At 32.0% G+C, this 19,928-nt stretch overlaps 1 protein-coding gene across 1 annotated transcript; it reads left to right on the forward strand.

Annotated features, from left to right (window-relative positions):
* Positions 1 to 6,201: 6,201 nt before the first annotated feature.
* On the forward strand, positions 6,202 to 19,325 carry LOC134705045 (uncharacterized). Its single transcript, XM_063563817.1, has 6 exons — positions 6,202 to 6,333; positions 7,519 to 7,649; positions 14,161 to 14,232; positions 15,548 to 15,601; positions 16,247 to 16,561; positions 18,276 to 19,325. Exons 1-6 carry the CDS (start codon positions 6,245 to 6,247, stop codon positions 18,611 to 18,613), a joined length of 999 nt encoding a protein of 332 aa, XP_063419887.1. The 5' UTR covers positions 6,202 to 6,244; the 3' UTR covers positions 18,614 to 19,325.
* The last annotated feature ends 603 nt before the right edge of the window (positions 19,326 to 19,928 follow it).

Genomic DNA, 19,928 nt, shown 5'->3' on the forward strand with positions numbered 1-19,928 from the left:
TAATAAAATATGTTTTATATTTAAAAAAATTTTTTTTTTTAAAATATCTATGTTCTGTGCACAATGTAAACACAATATCACGATATCTTGTTAGCATTGTACTAAATCTGATATACTGTTTACACCATCAGCTGCTCCATGTTATCTTTCATATAATTATTTCAAGATATATGATTAACGATGTTAAGTGTTTAAGGTGGTATGGGAGTCTAAAATAGAAATGATAGAATTTGTTCATACTTTGCCAAAACGTAATATCTATTGATATATGTTGAAATATATATTAAAAATAATAGGTCACCGTATTTTTTCAAGCTACAGAACGCGACAAAATGACACATTTTGTAAGGATTATACAGGTAAAAAAAACATTTTGTGGTTAGAAACTAAACTAAATGATAGAACTGTAAAATAATTTAGGAAAAGATAGCTTTCAGACAATGCTTTGAGATTTAAAAAGAAAAGTTAGGGTCACCGTGAGTTTTTCCGGCTAAAATATAAAATAGGAAGATTCCATGTAAAATCCTTTAGAAAATGCACTATTTTAGAGTTACATCCCCTTAAAATGGCAATTTAAAACAAAAATAATCAACATTTGCAAAAATATTAATATTTATAAGTTATATTCTTCTAAATTTGTTCTTTCAAATGAAAATTCATATTAAATATCTGCATTCCTGCATCAATTTTTCTAGCTTGATAGAAAAGCTGGACCTTTGGTTCACTGTTTTTTACAATCCAAGATGAAGGAAGACACCCATACCACCTTAAACAGATATAGTTAACACAAATCTTCCCTGTTTCCGTAAATGAAGTCTCTGAATGTGTATTTTCGAAAGGCTTTGTCTTCAATCACATCATAAACACGACGGGTGCCATATGTTGAGCAGTATCAACTTACCCTTCCAAAGCATTTGAGATCCACCTCAGTTTTTGGTGGTGGTCTTGTTGCTCAGCCTTTATTTTTCTATGTTGTTTCTTGTGCACTATTTTTTGTCTGATTGTCTTTTTAACAATGGAATTGTCAGTTTATTTTCAATTTATGAGTTTAACTGTTCTTCAGGTATATTTTGCCCCTCTCTTTACAAAACCGATTGCTAAAGTACTTTGCCTGTCTTTGATTTAGAGTTTTGTATATGAGGTCTTTGTACAAAAGGCAAGAAAGTAAGTTCAATTTCACAGATCAAATTATCTACAATGTGGATCTTTCCTTTTAATCGTATATCTCAAGAACCATTTAAAATGTCGAAATACTTATTTTGAGAAATTATGAGTTTCGACTTGATGCCAAGCCGATACAGTATCTTATTCCAACATACTACATACTTGACCGTTAACGTCACATGCTCACGATAAGCAACCAGGTTCTTTGTTTTTTGTTAAAAAGAAATTCGATAAGTCAACAGATATTGTAAAATTCGAAAGAAGCCTGTTCCCATTTTATATCAGGGTACATATAAACCAAGAGTTGTCAAATTATTTCCTTTGACATGAGCAAAAATATATATAAACCATATTTCATCAAAACAGTGAAATATAAGTATCATTTGACGCACAAGGTGTATTTTGTTTAGACCAGAATTAGTAACTTTTCGCCTCTTGTTTTCATGACAATTAAGTGCCAGTCTATGTAAGAATCAGGCAATTTAGGTAAAAATTAAAACATGATTAGAAAAAACCCACCGAGCTAATCATGCTATGTAATACTAACCCTCATCCTGAGTTTAAAAGTATTAGTCTTTCGTTTGTGTGTGTCTGGTAATATAAAATAACTTGGTTAGAAAATTGGTAAGAATGATAGCAAATTACAGAGTTATCTCCCCTTATTCGTTAATTTCTAGTGCATTTCAACCAAATTGTATCTTCTATTACCAGAACAGAAAACGGAAATGAATATTAATTTTGTGCATAACTAAATATTATGAACTGAAATCAATGTCAAACTGGGTGGGGTTTTTGGTCATGTTTTCACCACTGCCTGATTCTTAGGCAGACTGCCACTTAAATAGAAATTATATAAACTTGGAATACGAGAAAGTAAGCCATCAATTGAAATAGAAAGTGGCTTCTTGACACAAGAAGGAGCCAATCGACTACCTTATTTAAAATAAAGAATTTTAAGCATCGTTACAATGAAACGAAAGCATTGAATTACACAATTAATATCTGCTATTCATCAAACAGAACAAATTTAATAAACATACACAAAAACAGATGAGAATGACATACAATTATTTCATATATATTTAAAGAAATCATTTTAATTTCTTCGATGCACACATTTTCTTGAAATATTGCATATAAGTAATATCAAAATAATTTCCTTGTTGAAATGAAATATACTTTATTAGGTAGAAAGCGTAAAAGTATAGGATATAATTTGACTTTGTTCATCTGGGTCAAAAATTTTAATTGTTTTTACATAGGCGGTAATGGTAACGTTTTTTCCTGTAGCTCAGTCCATATCGCAAACCTGGATATGTATGATAGCTCGTTTCGAAGCTGTGACATTTTTACATATGTGGTTAAATTTTCGGGGTACAAAGTGAGATTACTTTTTCGGTAAATTACCCCGAACATCCTTTTGTGATGCGGCTCCTTTTGGTAAAATATCCCCTTTTTAATAAGTTCTCTGAAAATTTAATACTTTGAACACATTCAATAGCTCAAAAGTTTTTACACATTTATTCTATGTTTCTCTTCTTTCCTAAACACCACAAATAATTCAGTTCAGTCAATTTTTAAAAATAGAAACATGTCCAATATCACTACACAGAGATTTTTCTTAACTCGTGACTTTTGAGTGCCTCATTTCGAGGCGCATTAGGGATGTTGTCCCATCTAGTATATACAAAAATTATGACATTAGTTACTGATTCCATGTATATCACAAAAAAGAATAGAAGTGGAAAAGGTATCAATCAATCTGTTATCAAAATTGTCCTCCCTACTAAGGGCCTTAAAACACTGTTATAAAACAATTCAAACAGGAAAAAACAAATTTAATCTAACTTCAAACCAGAAAAAGCAAACATGACTGCAACAAAAAAAGACCACCACTAATGAAATGCTTTTGACTTGGGACATGTGCTTATGAATACACCTGGTTCAAAAGAATTTACAAAAATACTATAAGACGGTAGTGTAACTTTATCATGTAAGTGACACCCAAAAAATAAATTTAATGAAAAAGAATGTTCAGATAAAAAAAAATAACACTTTACAACAGTTCATAAATGTGGCCTTTATACAAACTAATGTTTGCTAACTTCTTGTAGTCTGTTGCTATTTAGGTATTATTGTCATTTTGTATATTTTCTTTGGTTACATCTTCTGACATTAGACTCTGACTTCTCTTGAACTGAATTGAATGTGCGTATATTTTTAGTTTCTTGTGTACAATTGGAAACTAGTATGGCATTCATTATCACTGAACTAGTATATATTTGTTTAGGGGCCAGCTGAAGGACGCCTCCGTCGCGGGAATTTCTCGCTACATTGAAGACCTTTTGGTGACCTTCTGCTGTTGTTTTTTCTATGGTCGGGTTGTTGTCTGTTTGACACATTCCCCAATTCCATTCTCTAATTTAATGTTCACTTAAGAGATAGAGTTTCAGTGATAATTTCAGGTTTGACCATGTTAGTTTTTTTGTTGTTTTCAATTTAGTTTGTTTATTTATAAGTCCAAGGTGTAAGCTGTTATGACTAGGCTATATAAACTTTATTTATGAGTTAGTTTCGGTCATCAAGGTAAAGAGAATACAGTGCAATTCAAATTAAATATACTGCAGGCTTTTTTTCATGACCCTCAGTTTAAAATACAAGAAAACATCAAAATATACTGAGCCAAAAAAGTTTAGCAAAACTTTTTAAAAAATATTTAAACATCAATGATACAATCCTTAGTTTTACCTGTAATCTGAAACAGTCGTACTTTTTCCCTGGTGGTTGATTTCGCGCCATTTCAGCTTTGCACGTGTAATTGATATTTTACCTTCTGTACCTGTACTTTTAAAACGATAGTAAAAGTTTTGTTATCACTAATGTTCAGAAACACACCATTGGTAAGAAAACACATACTACTTTGAAAAACTTGCATGTGGCGTCAACCATGCCTACCCGAAAATGACTGTCATACAGCTCATGGAATGGTTGATGCCGAAATGAGTGTAACTGACATCGTGGCTCGATTTAATGTGCATAAGGCAACAGTTAAGAGATTTACAAACAGATATCGACAAATTGCAACTGCACAGGATAGGTCAATATCTCGTAGAACGAAAACACTATTTTCAGGGGAGGAGCGCTACCTTCGCTTTCGTCAACACGTGACAAGTTTTTTTCCTGCCACAAAAGTAGTGCATGACTATGGGCAGCTGTTAGTGTGCCTGCCAATCCTTTATTTGTGCACTTGGGGCATGGCTGAGAAATTTAATTTTGAATAACACTATACACTTTTCCGCATATTGTACGCTCCATACAAAGAAAATCCTTAGAATTGTCAGTGATAAACATTCATGTTGCTTATGATATGTCATTATTCCATTTTGTTATTATTAAAATTATATGTTGTTATGATTTTGTAATAAAATAAAATTTCTCATTTTTGTTGCTAAACTTTTTTGGCTCAGTATAAAAAGGGCCATTCGGAAAATATCTTCATAGCGAGTTGAAAGTTTAAAAAAGTTTTTAGCTTTAAACGAGGTGTGTAATTTTAAACTTTTAAGAGCACAGAGCACACCACTTAAAATGCAAATGCTTACTACCCTAAGCATCGCACAAACCTTGCAGAGCAGTTACAAGGATCTTAATAATGATCAATATCAAGCGATTGTTCAAATAACCATGAACATATCTCAAATTTAAATGAAGCCAACAATTAATAACTCTTATCTATAAAAAAAAAAAAAAACAGTTATCTAATTTTTAAATACCATACGATCATTTGGGTTTACGATTGCGTTTTATGTTTTTAAAGAAAGCAACTTGTATAATAGATTTATCCTTTACATGTACTATGTAGCAACAATAACTCCTGTTTTGTACGATTCGTCAACTTACCTATTTGTACGTTCGTTCATCAATATCCTGGTCACTCTACTCAGACTTTGTAAAACGTTACCAGTGTCTGAGCAGAAAGTTGGTGAAAGAGGGATATGTCAAAGATACTTTATAAAAGTTCATCGGATGGTACTAACACCTTGTTGCTAAATATTCTGATCAACTTCACAAATAATTCACGATGGTCTTGAAGTATAGATTCTGCGTACTGGTGTTGTTAATCATCTTAATATTTTAGCCTTTTATAGCTGACTATGCGGTATGGGCTTTGCTCATTGTTGAAGGCCGTACGGTGACCTATAGTTGTTAATGTTTGTGTCATTTTGGTCTTATATGGATAGTTATCTCATTGGCAATCATACCAAATCTTATTTTTTATATTAATAACGTGTTATTGTTCTATAAAAAAAAATCTCGTCTTTCATATTTGCTTATGCTTTGTCTATATGCCCTTTTGTGTTTCTTTGATACATAATGGCGTAGCTCTTTTTAAACTAAATTCATAATTAGCGTATACACATGCGACAAGAAGGACAAGGGAAACTTCTTATTTCGATTCTGCAGAGGATAGAATTATAGAACATTCTTTTCATTCTTTGAGGCAATGTTAATCTAACAAAGTGTCTGTCAGGGTAAGGATTCGGTCCAAGTATTTTGCATCTTCAATCCTTTATGGGTTGCTTTAACACAGATAAGTTTAACTGATTAATAAAAAGCAATGAACGAGTTTGTTAAATTTTATAATAACTTTTTGTGCTTCTGTTTTACAAATCTGTTTGTTTTATAGTGATTAAGATCAGAACACAATGTTGACTGTTGTACCCATATATGTTTGACATTTTTACCTATTAACCGTTTGTTTGGTTCACCCGTCGTTGCCAATATAATGACACCATTTTCTACATCAGAAAACGCCTGTACAATGTCAGGAATAATACAGATGTTATCAAATCGTTTGATGTGTTAAAATTGGCTTTTGATTTTGCCATTTGATTAGGGACTTTTCTTTTTGAATTTTCCTCGGAATTCAGTATTTTTTTTTAATAAATAAAATTCAGTTACTGCTTTCAGATATTGACAACGATTAATCATTTCAGTAATATGTAAGGTATTTCTTTTTTAGTGGTATATTATGTTTGATGCCAACAATTTCGTCAAATACACTGAAAACAGTGAAGATGAAATGTCGGGTAATCTTGAAATGGTTCTCCAGAAAACTCCAGATTATGTATCCCCGTCAAGGATAATAACTAACGACCAATTTTTAACAAAGTGGGTACATGTTATAATTACAGATAGTTAAACTGAAATATGTATTGTATGTTAAAATATGTGTCCGCTTATATTACCATATGAACAAAGTGATATTTCATTATTCAACAGCGTAACACGAGGAGTAAAATACAATGACAAATCTTATTAAAAAGATGTGGTGATTGCTTATAAGACAACTATTCACAAGAGACAAAATGACACAGAAAAAAACAACTATAGGTCATCGTACGACCTTCAACCATGAGTAAAGCCCTTACCGCAAAGTCAGTTATAAAAGGCCACGAAATGATAAATTTAATACAATTCAAACGAGGAAAACTTACGGCCTAATTTATAGACAAACAAAATACAAAACAAAACTTTGACACAAAGTAACAAACGACAACCACTGCACTACAGACTCCTGACTCGGGACAGGCACATAAAAACATAATGTGGAAGGGTTAAACATGCTAATGGTATCCTAAATCCCACCTCTAGCTTGAGACAGTGGTGTAACTTTTCATCACATGAAGCAACTATAAAATCAGTTGAAAAAGGCTTAGCTCGTCAGACTAATACAAATAGAAATACAACAAATGTGGACATTACCGGGTACTTGTACATTTCAAAAACAAAAAGATACGGGTTACAGATATGAGAGTACTTGTAGTTACTGTTAGCTAGTTTAAAACCACTAACAACCAGTGAACAAAATCATGGATCTAAGACTAAATTATCAATCAGTGCACATCGGTCATCCAATGGATTTAGTTTAAAGAAGTCATATACAGTCTGAGAAAAAATGTGACCTTGTACAATTTCAAGAAACAGATATTACCATAATGTAGATCCATAAATGTGCATATGTTACAGTATATAACAATAATATGTATTTCATTTCATCTTTAGATTTTTTAACTTTGTATAGACATTTTATGGTGAATAAAATATAAGAGATAAACCTTTATACATACACCATTATATCAAGTGAGATATATATTCGAAACAAAACTTTTAAAAGTTAAATTTAACAATCAGCTTCCCGAATAGATGGCCAATGGATTTAATTCATTTAGTCATGATAATATTTGACCTCCTTTGGCGAAATACTTAGATAGTTCCCATATATAAACTTCCATATTTATTTAATTTTCAAATGTACCAAAATAAATTACTCTTTATTTATTTTATTTTTTCCAGTCAAAACAACTATGAATACCTTATCCTAAATCAAGACAGTAGCAATATATATAATGGGATATATTTTGACCATTCTGATCCAGCAAACAGTCCACAATTTGTGGTCAGCACATCAGGTTCACCATACACAGGTAATTATATGAAACTGTAACAAACTGCAGAAAAAACTTTATTTGAATTGTTTTTGTTGTCCGCCTTACTAAAACTTAATGGGCCGTTTCTGTGTGTGTTACTTTTCAGTGGTGTATCGTTGTTCTCCTCTTATATTTAATGCGTTTTCTTCGGTTTTGGTTTGTTACCCCGATTTTGTTTTTTGTCCATGGATTTATGAGTTTTGAACAGCGTTATACTACTGTTGCCTTTATAATATATTCCATGTTTCTTTCTTGTTCCATTTCAGTATTGAAAAAGGTTTACTAGTTAGTTATTAGGAATTAAAATTTGATCGTCATTGGTTGAATTTCTATTGTTTATAATGTTTAAAACCAATCAAAACGTTTTGATGTACACTTTTGAAAATGTTACCCAGATTAGATTCTGAAATTGCGAATTCGTGAGCAATATTGATTTTTCATTTTTTTGCCAGTTCGGTCGTGATTTTAAGGTTTGTAACATTTTTTGGACCAATTGTGTTGCTTTTGATCGTCTTAATGCATTATTTTAAACCTTTTGAGATTTCATCGAGTAAACATTTAAATGTAGGACTTTGTTAATACAGCCGGTTCACATTTTTTGGAAGAATATGATATTCATAGATATTTTGTTAAAGGACAAGGTACACTAAGGGCCGTATTTGGCCCCCTTTTTTGTCATTTTGTTTTCTTCATGAAATAAACGAAATTATATTGTCCTTTACCTACTGGTGCCCGGCTGTCTATGGTTCATCTCGGAGAGAATAGTTTGGGAATATTGCCGGTCAGTGTCTTCAGCTGACGTTATTTAATTTGAGAAAAATATATTGAGTGGGTATAGACTGTGCTATTAGTCTATCCAGTGACCTAATTTCTCATTTATCAATTTCAGTTAAGTGTAACAATTTTGTCTTTACTAATTTCACCCTCTTTGTCCCCCCTCACCAAAAAGGAGCAAATACAATATCTCTAACATATGACGGAGGGTTAGCGGGAACGTGCACTTTCAGTGTGTCTATATTTCTGATACTTTTTAGTTTCTTCTTAGTTAGTTTCTTCAGTTAGTTTCTTCTTAGTGAGTTTCTTCAGTTAGTTTCTTCTTTGTGATTTTTGTTATCTATATTCATTGGTATTCATTAATTTTTGAATATGTTATTCTATATCCCTCGGATCAATCTAATTGAGATGACAGGTGAAATTTATTATTTTCCTATTTTGGAGGCACATTTTATTTCAAATCTGATTTTTCAGTCTTCTTCGTGATTTTGTACAAATATTGAGAATCATATCCCGCCTTTGGAAAAGAGCATTACTGTTTTGAGTATCTTAATTTATTCACTTGAAAATGTAATTTGAACGTTAACTCTTTATTATTCTGTAGTATTAAGACACATTTGCATGTGGCTGTTACTCAAGCAACATGTCATAGATCAAACCAATTTTCCTATAGTATACATGAGTATTGCTGATTGCTCATTGTTTGAGGAATTTTAAAACTTAATAATGACAGAGCAAAAGAATTGTACTCCCATTCCTCCTTGCAAATTAAAGAGTGCAATCAATGAGGTTACGATAACAGTTGAGAATACAAGCCTTACTGGAGAGAAAGTGTTCATTCGATCATTTTAAAAAAAAGTATTAAGTATTATTTACCCGTCATTTATATCACATGTTTCATCGTATATGTGGCATTATATATGGCATATGTACGCGATTATTTGGAGGACAACTGTTGATAACAGACTGATTGATACCTTTTCCACTTTCTATCCTTTTTTTGTGATATAAATGGAAAAGGTAACTAATGTCATTATTTTTGTTTATATTATAGATGAACAAAGTCAACTTGTATCTAATACTTTTACGCTTTCTACTTAATATAGAATTTCATTTCAACAAGGAAATTATTCTGATATTACTAATATGCAATATTTTTAGAAAATGTGTTACAAATGTGAACAAAAGAATTAATATGATTTCTTTTGATATCTATGACATAATTGTATGTCATTCTCATCTAGTTTTGTGTATGTTCATTTATTTTGTTCTGTTTGATAAAAAGTAAACATTGATTGTGTAATTCAATGCTTCGTTTCCTTTCATTGTAAAGATGCTTTAAGTTCTTTATCTTAAATAAGGTAGTCGATTGACTGTTTCTTGTGTCAAAAATCCACTTTCTGTGTCAACTGAGAGCTAACTTTTCTCGTATTCCAATTTATATTGTTTCTATTAAATTGTCATAAAAACAAGGAGCGAAAAAGTTACTACTTCTGGTCTAAAAAAAATGCACCTTTGGTGTTATATTATAGCATATATTTCACTGTTTTGATCAAATATGGTTTATATATACTGGTGCTCATGTCAAAGGAAATATTTGACAACTCTTGGTTTTTATGGTTACTGATATGAAAAACGTGGGGAAAAGGCTTCTTTCAAATTTAACAATATCACAATGCTTGTCAAATGTCTTTAAACATAAAAAAAAAAGAACATTGTTGCTTATCGTGAACATATGACGTTAAAGGTCAAAGGTCAATGACATCAAATTTGTAGTATGCTTGAATAAGATATTCTACCAAACTACTGAATCGGCTTGGCTTCAAGTCGAAACTCACAATTCGTCAAAATAAGTTTGTCGACATATTTAACTGTTTCTTGAAATTTAAGATAAAAAGCAAAGATCAACATTGTAGATCATTTCATCTGTGAAATTGAACTTAATGTCTTGCCTTTCGTACAAGGAGATCATATTAAAAAAAACTCTATATCAAAGCCAGGTAAAGTACTTAAGCAATCGCTGTTGAACAAAGAGGGGAGAAAGATACAAGAGGAACAGTCAACGTCATAAATCGAGGATTAACTGATAAACAGATAAAAAAGACAAACGGAAAAGGAATAAAATTGACAATGAAAATAAGGAACGTGTCAAAGAGACGACAACCCAACCATAGAGAAGACTACAGACGAAAGAAACCAATGGATCTTCAATGCAGGGAGAAACTCCCGCACCCGGAGGCATCCTTCAGATGGCCCCTAAACAAATATGTATACTAGTTCAGTGATAACGGACCTCATACTAAACTCCGAATTATACACAAGATACACAAATAATAGTACAAAAATACAACATAGAAAAATAAAGACTGAGTAACACGAACCCCACCAAAAACTGGGAGTGATCTCAGGTGCTCCGGAAGGATAAGCAGATCCTGCTCCACATGTTACACCCGTCGTGTTGCTTTTGTGTTTTAAGATAAAGTCTTTTAAAAATACACAATGTGACAAAATTGAGAAAGGAAATGGTGAATGTGTCAAAGCGACAACCACCCGACCATAGAGCAGACAACAGCCAAAGGGTAGTGTCTTGCCTGAATGTAGCGAGAATTCCCGCACCTGTAGGTGTCCTTCAGCTGGCCCCTAAAAATATAATTACTAGTACAGTGATAATTGACGTCATACTTAACTCCGAATTATACAAAAGAAACTAAAATTAAAAATCAAACAAGACTAACAAAGGCCAGAGGCTCCTGATTTGGGACAGGCGCAAAATTGCGGCGGGGTTAAACATGTTTATGAGATCTCATGAGAGGCTTCGTGTATGGGAACTGGGAAGATTCATGTTAACTATATCTTCACTTCGGTGTTGACATGAATATCAATAATGTAGTAATTTCAATAAATATTCTGTTTACAAAACTTTTGTTTTTTCGAAAAACTCAGGACCGTATTTGACTTAACCTTTTTGAATTTGGATCTTCAATGCCCTTCAACTTTGTACTAGTTTGGCTTTATAAATATTTTGATATGATCGTCACTGATGAGTCTTATGTAGACCAAACGCGCGTCTGACGTACTAAATTATAATCCTGGTACCTTTAATAACTATTCAAGTACTAAATATCGTTAATCATATATCTTCAAATAATTATAGGACAGAAAACATGTAGTAGATGTTGATGTAAACAGTATATAAGATTTAGTACAATGTTAACAAGATATCGTGTCAACATTGTTAATATCGCGATGTTGACAATATTGTGTTTACACTGTGCACAAAACAAGAATATTTTCTTGATATCATGAATAATTTTTCTGAATACAATAGTAATTAGCCTAGGTCACACCTTCCTGAATAGCTCGAACGGACGCCTAACGGATACCTTTTTTTAATCCGTTCATGTCCGTTAGACGTCCGTCCATATCCCTTTCATGTTTTTTTAAGCGTATCCGTCGACGTCTGTTTTGTCCGGTGGAAAATTTTGAGCATGTTCAAAACTTGGAACGGGCGTCCAACGGATAAAATGTCCGTTGAACGTCCGTTGTGTACAGCACTCGTCCGTTTCGTTTCCGTTATGTATCCGTTACGTGTCCGTTATACATCCGTTGGAGGTCTGGGAGATAAATTCACCAACGGACTTCTACCGGACGTTTAACGGATAAAACGAATGAGAAACGGACTTCTATTGGACGTATAACGGATAAAACGGATGATGAACGGATCTGAAACGGATAAATGCCAATTGAAAATTTCCCGTCAGAAATGCCAATGATTGGTATGTCAGATTTCTTAAGGTTCATGAATTCTTATTATTCATAATCGATCTTAGAGTATAGCACGTCTTAACAATCAAGCATTTCTTATTCAAGACACTACCCTTTGGCTGAATTTTGAAGAACAAAGCAAAACCATTTACACAGAAACATTTTGAATGTTTATGCGATTTACATGTGTTATTATTTTCGCCTTTGATTTTTACGTATATCTTGTTCATCCGTTTTATCCGGTACGCTTCCGTTAGGTGTCCTTTTTATGTGTTACTTGTCCGTTGGATTTACGTTCGACATCCGTTCTGTCCGGAACGTGTCCGTTTCTCGTACGTTGCATATCCGGTGTGTGTCCGTTATGCATCCGTAATACGTCCGTTTTATTCTATCAGTACATCAACGGACTCCCAACGGATAACAATTTTGTCAACGGACAACTTTTATTTTCATCCGTTAGGCGTCCGTTCGTGCTATCCGGTAAGGTGTGACCGAGGCTTTATGAATTTAAATGTTTCATGGCACTCGAAATCAACGAATGAAACATTTGTGTAATTTTACAAATTGCGCACTGGGTGATTATTTATATTAAAGAAAATTAAGAGACATCAATTAGTATACCAATATACAGTCGGAAACCAGGTTGAAATAGAACAAAAGAAGCGAAGCTCTTTTTTTAGAGAAGGCGATAAATGTTTACTGTATTGTTTACCATAGTGACAATATTTTTAAAAGTTAATAGAAGCAAACAAAATTGCAATTTTTTCTCAATTACGAGGTGTTTTATTTTAAAAACACCATTTGCATAAGTTTTCAATTTATCTAGTACATAGTTAAGCATAACAATTAGATATCAAGTCGACGACATAGGTATCTTTCAAGTTGGTTGACAAAAATGCATAACCTCCGATTTTTTTGAAAAATTACCACGGACGGAAAACATATCAATCTATTAATTCAGTACTTTTCGTGTCTGCCCTTCTATTATGTGTATGAAGAAAAAAATCAAAACAATGGGTAACAATTGTATCGAAAAGAGAAAATCGAGTGCACCTGTTTATGTTAGGGCGTGTTTGAGTTGAGTATTTTGTCTTGATATCGTACAAAGTTAGAATATTTCATACATCGTCTCGCTTCAGATTCTATCATTTTTATATATTAAAGCTACAGGTTGACGTTATAACACAAAAAATCACAGTTCTAAAAGATGAAATATATGGGTGAAGTGAAATACCTATCTAATGAGTCACAAAAACAGAGAAGGTGTGTTCGAATAGCTTTTTTTTAACTGAAAGTATTTGACGAAAGTCTTTCAAGTTGGATGATGAAAATGCATATCTTCGAAAAATTCTAATTTTTTGTGTGTGATAACTAGAGTTTATAGTCTACATACACTAAAAAAAAATCTAGTCTGCCCTTCCACGAAATATTTAATTAGATTTGTTTTTAAATGTTTATGAATTTTAGAAAATTCCACCTGATAACCGATCAGACAATAGTTTTAAGTTAAAACAATGCAGACAAGATTATTAACTGATGCTCATTAGCTAGTTGATACATTTGTCTTTAAAAATACAACTGACATATAAGGATCGTAAAGGTGCAATGTGGATAAATTTATCGGTTTCCAAGAGCAAATTTGGTAGCGCGTCATCCCTATAATGGCTTCCTTTTCTACGATTGTGAAAATGAACTGGCGTAATGGGGAGATAATTTTGACGAAGAAAGATCCTGACTGTATACCAACGAGTTAATTACATGAACAATGAACAGTGTGACACAATATATTTTTTCGACCAATTGTATGAATGTACGTGTATTATTATTTTTTATCGACTATTTCTTACAATAAAACAGAGGTAGTAATTATGTCAACTTGTGTTGTTATATATATATCTATATATATATAGTTAACGTGGTCTTTATACTTATAACTGATTCATCGTCTATGATATCTTTCTATTTACAGCAAACACACCCCCAATGACATTCAGTAATATTGAACAACGTGATGAGTTTTATGTCATTTTAAATATTTACGGTAGGTACCATTCTTAATGAGAACCTTTGATATAATAGGAAAAATTTATGATGATCTACACTGATGAAAGTTAAGAACGTGTCGATATTAGTTTAAAAATATTCCAATTGGTACCATAGCTCGATCATTAAAATAAATAAAGTTTTCAACATCTTTTTCCAGTTTAACTGGATGTTTTCCCCAAACAATAACGTTTATTCAAAGGAAAATATCTTATCAAACAGGAGTTATTTACATGTATATAGAAAATGCTAAATCCGCCTCCAAATGCGGGATTTGCCCGTTTGTTGAAGACCAATTGGGGACCTTGTGCTATTTTATGCACTTGTATATATTACCAGTTTCCATTTTCTATTCTATTTCTTGCATATCATATTGTGTAATACACGTTTTTGAGGAACAAAACAAACGTTTATATATAATCATAGTCTTAACTAAATCAATGGTACATTCAAATCAACACCAAAAATGTAAAACGTGCATTGTCATGATTTAATGTATATATGTAAGAATATGAATATCATGTTGTATTAGTGTCAATGAGTGCCATTTAATCTCTAAATCCAATAGGCTATAAACAAAACAAACACAGATATAGGATTAGTTGCTCGCAGTAACATCTTATTTTCTCTTGCGATACAATATTTTATTTTACTTATATTTCTTTGATTTAAACAATATATAAACACATGACATGTAACAATGTTCCTCATTCGCGTCGTTTCTTTTCCCCCGGCTAATACCTCCAACGCCTGTACGTACAATAAACATAGCAACAACTGCACATACACCTATGTGACCAACTTCAAGTCGACGTAACTGCGAGCACCTTCGATACTAATACATTTAAATCCAAAACTTTATATAGTACCATTTTATAAAAAACCCACCCATAAAAACCGCCAAAACTTTCCTCGTGCCTCCTGCACCTAACATCAAACTTATAAATTGTACATACTGTTACAAAACCAGTATCCGAACTAGTTATACTAGTTCCCATCTAAAAATAAGAACTAAAAATACCAAACGGGAAAACCCTATTTCAAACGAAATAAAATACATTTACTTTGAAATATCAAAAGAACAATGTTTGATACTTTAGAATTAAATTAATTTTTTTTAAATACAGAAATTCAAAAGGTCTCTCTGATGTAGAAATCATTTCTACATTCAACAATAGATTTCGTCTACTTTAGTATCAAAAATGTTTATTTTGTCACTTAAATACATAGATGATTAATGCATATCGCTTATATAATCAGATTATCTTCAGGTCATGTACATGTCTATCCTTCATATGTTGTTTTTTTTGTAGACCACTGCCAATTTGAAGCAACAAGCCAAATTGAAAATTCAGGACCATGCCCAGGTAAGATAGACCTAATTTATGTGGTGATGCCAATTTTATCATTATTTTCAGCGCTTCTATAATTTATGTCAATAATATTTTTACAAAATGAGCCCCTTTATCTTCAATGTTTATGGATCATAACCCATGTAGCTTTAATAGTTTTGATGTTGAATGAAGACAAAAACAGATTTATGGTGCGGAACATGTATGTCTTAGATAAACTTTGTTTGACCAGCTCAAGACTAAAAGTCAGAAAGAAAGAAAAACAAGAAAAAAAAGAAAGAAAGAAAGGCAAGATATTTAAACAAAATTAAGTGCGTGACAACCAAAAATGCAAGAAATTAAATCCTCATAATTGTCTTTGGTCAAATTTGCATGATGGATGTGCAATCTGTATAAGAGTTGCAATACGATTTTTTCACGCTAAATATGAATGTGATTGCCTCGATTTTTTAAGTGTTAACATTCATCAAAGATACCAGTCTTATAATTAATTACATAAGACCTGCGTTTCGTCCCCATAAGACTCATCAATGACGCTCTAATAAATGTTTTTATATGCACTATGTTCTCTTTGCTTACAACTTTAACCTGTTTGTTTACTCTTATTCTCATTGAGAATATATTTATAATCATTTTCTTATCCGCATATTTATTTTTTAGTTCCAGCCATTCCAATTGTAAACACCACTATGACATATGTTAGCACACAGTTAGGAGCCAATATTAATCTTGATTGTTCGTTCGACTCAATGGTCGATGTAAGTGTGGTAAAATGGGCATTTACTGACAGAAATAATGTATACAGAGAAGTTAATGAAACAACAAACTCATCTAAATACGGTGGCTCGACTATTAGCACACCATCTCTTACAGTGAAAAGCTTTTCACAGTCTGATGAAGGCTTATACAGATGTATTGTGGAGAATTTCATGGGACCTGGAACAAGCCATGCAATTAATGCCAGTGTAGCACCTTGTAAGATTTTCATTAATATTACAGCCTTATTATAATGTAAGAAATATAGATTATAACATGGCATTTTTCATATCATACCCCTCATCAGCCCGAGAGCCGACAGGCGAGAGAGATGATTTTGACCATGGGCTGATAAGGGGTCTGATATGAAAAATGACATTTTACATTCTTTTTATAATATACTTCAACAGAAAAGATACAGATTATTTCTATAAGTATATAATAAAATTGTTTGTTTCATATATTATACGTAAACTTTAATAAATAACAGTTTTCTGTACAATCCCAGGTTGTTGTTTTTTCTAAGGATACTGTAAAATAAACAGGGGTTCTTTCCTGAACATTTATTAGCTCTCTGTCCGTTCATTTTGCTCACACATTGCAGTCAATATGATGGATTTAATGTGACTGTCATACAAAGGATCAATAGAAAAATGAAAAAAATCCATTACTTTACACCATAGTTCATCTTATAGTAAATATTGAAAAGTATCTCATTTAAATTCACGTGTTAAATTTACATATTTTGTATAATTACAAAAAAAAATATATGCTGAGACTAAAGGTTACGGTTGATACGTTACGAAATTAACCTTTAATGTTCAAATGAATTAAAAAAAAATATATAAAAAAGTGTGATTTATAACTCTTACAAAATGTATATACATGTAATTTGACACTAACAAAAAAGTGTAAATACCTGACAGAGTACCTTGAATTTTTTTTATTTTACTTGACGCTCATTCACTAACTTATACTAAACATGCAGCAAATGGTTCGGAAAAACAGTTATAGTCCTTTGATTAGTATAGTCCCTAGTGTGGACATTGTGTTACTTTTTTGTTAAACCCCTTTAAAATTTATTTGATCATGTATTATGCCACAAATAGCAAGTAAGGGGATAAAACTACACTGTAAAACATTTTAATTCATGATTTTTTAAGTAAAGAAGTGATTTGGTCTAGATAAAAAGGTAAAAAAAAATAGCATTTCAGACGCTGTCCAAAGATTTGAAGATTCTTTTATCATAAAATTGTCCATATTTTGAATTAGAGCCGATGAATTTTTCTAAAATTTCGATATAGTTCGTCCCAAAAGTTGTACAACACACTGTAAAATAATATTAAGAAAGCATTTTTATTACTGACCTATAAATTAAATATCATGTGAATACAACCTTTGACATTTGTTGTGTTTAAACTATCATAAACAGTTATTGATCGTTTACACATTTAGCTATGAGAAAGTACCGAATGTAGGCATACACTTTCACGGAATTTATTTTTGCGGTTTTACTTCATGCGTCAAATATGCGAATATAAGCACCTCATGAAAATTGCCAGCTTTTAGGTTTCCGTATTTTCCATATTTTATTATTTTGCAATTAAAATTGTTGGATGTAGATCGAAATCAAGGTTGTGCAATTCAGTTAAAGTTAGCCTCATACGCTAATAACATCTAAATAAATGTTTATAAATTAAGAAGTTTCATGTAAACCACGTCATTACTTATTCAAATGATACTTTCACATAGTTTTTATATATGTTTGAAAAGTTCAGACATTAAATGTTGGTTTATGGTGCTATAAAACTCTTGTCTTCTATTAATTCGAATCTTTTTCATTTAATATTTATGTAAGCAATGAAAACGAAAATACATTATAATTGATTTTATCGAAAACTATATTGCGTTTTTCTTTTATGTTTATTTTCAGATGTAGAACCAATGTGCCCATGCAATTGTGATTATAAAGATAAACTGGATTATTGGGCAGCTCAGAATCAAACCAACCACACTATGGAGGAATGGCGGGAGATTTTAGCACCAGTTCTTGAAAAACTCGAAAAGGAACTTAAAGTTGATACGAGTAATTTATCATCTACAGTCAATAAATTGATAAGCGCAAAAGATTCCAGACCATCTTCACAGAAATTGGGAATGTTAGGGATTGTTTTTTTAAGTTTGATCGTTGGTGGCATTATTCTTGTTGATATCACATCGCTCCCACGACATTGTAAAACCGCAAAGAGCATTTGCACAGGTGGAAGTTAAGATTTGAGACTAACTGATATATTTTAAAGCGAATTAACAAAAGGATTTCGAATGTTAAAGTCATAATGAGACCATATATCAACATAATACAATGTCAATGACATCTCCTGGTCAACATATTGTTTTCGCTGATATCTAAGTTTCATTTTATTTAAAAAAATATTTTTTTAACAAGTTCTACCATCGATGTATGTCCGTTAGAAAATCATATTACCTTTTTTTCACAGTTAATTTCAGATAATTTCAGATAAGGAGTTGAAGTCCCAGAAATAAACTGCTTACACAATGGGTTATAAGTATGTCCTTGCAACTGTTCCTCTAAAATTTAAAATATTAAAAATCAATTTATTCTAAATTTACCATGTTTTTTCTCTCGATTAGACACCAGTCCGTTGTTGAACATAGCATGTTTGTATTTCGATGTATTGTGTAGTTTTTCTCATTTACTTTTACCCTTAATCAAATATTAAAATGGACTTTGTGAGTATAGCTATTCAATGTATAAAAGAGGGACGAAAGATACCAGAGGGACAGTTATACTCATAAATCGAAAACAAAAACAAACAACGCAATGGCTAAAAATGAAAAATACAAACAGACAAACAATAGTACACACAACACAACATAGAAAACTAAAACATAATCAACACGAACCCAACCAAAAACTAACTAAAGGGTGATCTCAGGATGCTCCGGAAGGGTAAGCAGATCCTGCTCCGGAGAGCAAAGCAAATAAGGCGTATACAATCGACAACCTGTTACTTAAAAACTGAAAATGGAGAAATCATACCGCTCGAGGTACTAACTTCCTTAGATAGCATTACCGCTCAAAACACACATTAACTCAGAAATTAATACGATACATTTTTTTTATTTGAAATTAGCACACCAATTTCAGAATACCACATATTTTATATTAAAAATCATTTGAGATAGTGGACCGAAATCTTAATTGAGATATTTACATTCGAGATCAACCAACAGTACATGGGAGAAACCGGATTCAATGTTAAACATGGTAATGTCTCATCAAATATAGGAATATAATCTATCATAGTTTTAATAAATCGAGTCCCTTGGTATCACTACAAACCAGTAACAGTCTGAAATGGCTTATATTCGTACTCGACTGCACTGATATTTACTCGACCAGTCTAAATTGGTCTGAAGTTTACTTGACATTACTCGACCCAAGTCTATACCGTACTCGACTGTACTGATTTGTACTTGACCCTTATATTTGACTTTAAAAATTAACCATACTCAACCAAAGGTCTGAACAAAAAAGGGACGAAAGATACCAAAGGGACAGTCA

The sequence above is a fragment of the Mytilus trossulus genome, chromosome 2 (assembly GCF_036588685.1).
Source record: "Mytilus trossulus isolate FHL-02 chromosome 2, PNRI_Mtr1.1.1.hap1, whole genome shotgun sequence".
Classification (NCBI taxonomy): Eukaryota; Metazoa; Mollusca; class Bivalvia; order Mytilida; family Mytilidae; genus Mytilus; species Mytilus trossulus.

Coding starts and splice junctions, on each gene's coding strand:
- LOC134705045 (XM_063563817.1), top strand. CDS start 6,245: ATGTCGGGTAATCTTGAAATGGTTCTCCAGAAAACTCCAGATTATGTA. Junction 6,334..7,518: donor AACGACCAATTTTTAACAAA/GTGGGTACATGT, acceptor TATTTTTTCCAG/TCAAAACAACTATGAATACC. Junction 7,650..14,160: donor ATCAGGTTCACCATACACAG/GTAATTATATGA, acceptor TTCTATTTACAG/CAAACACACCCCCAATGACA.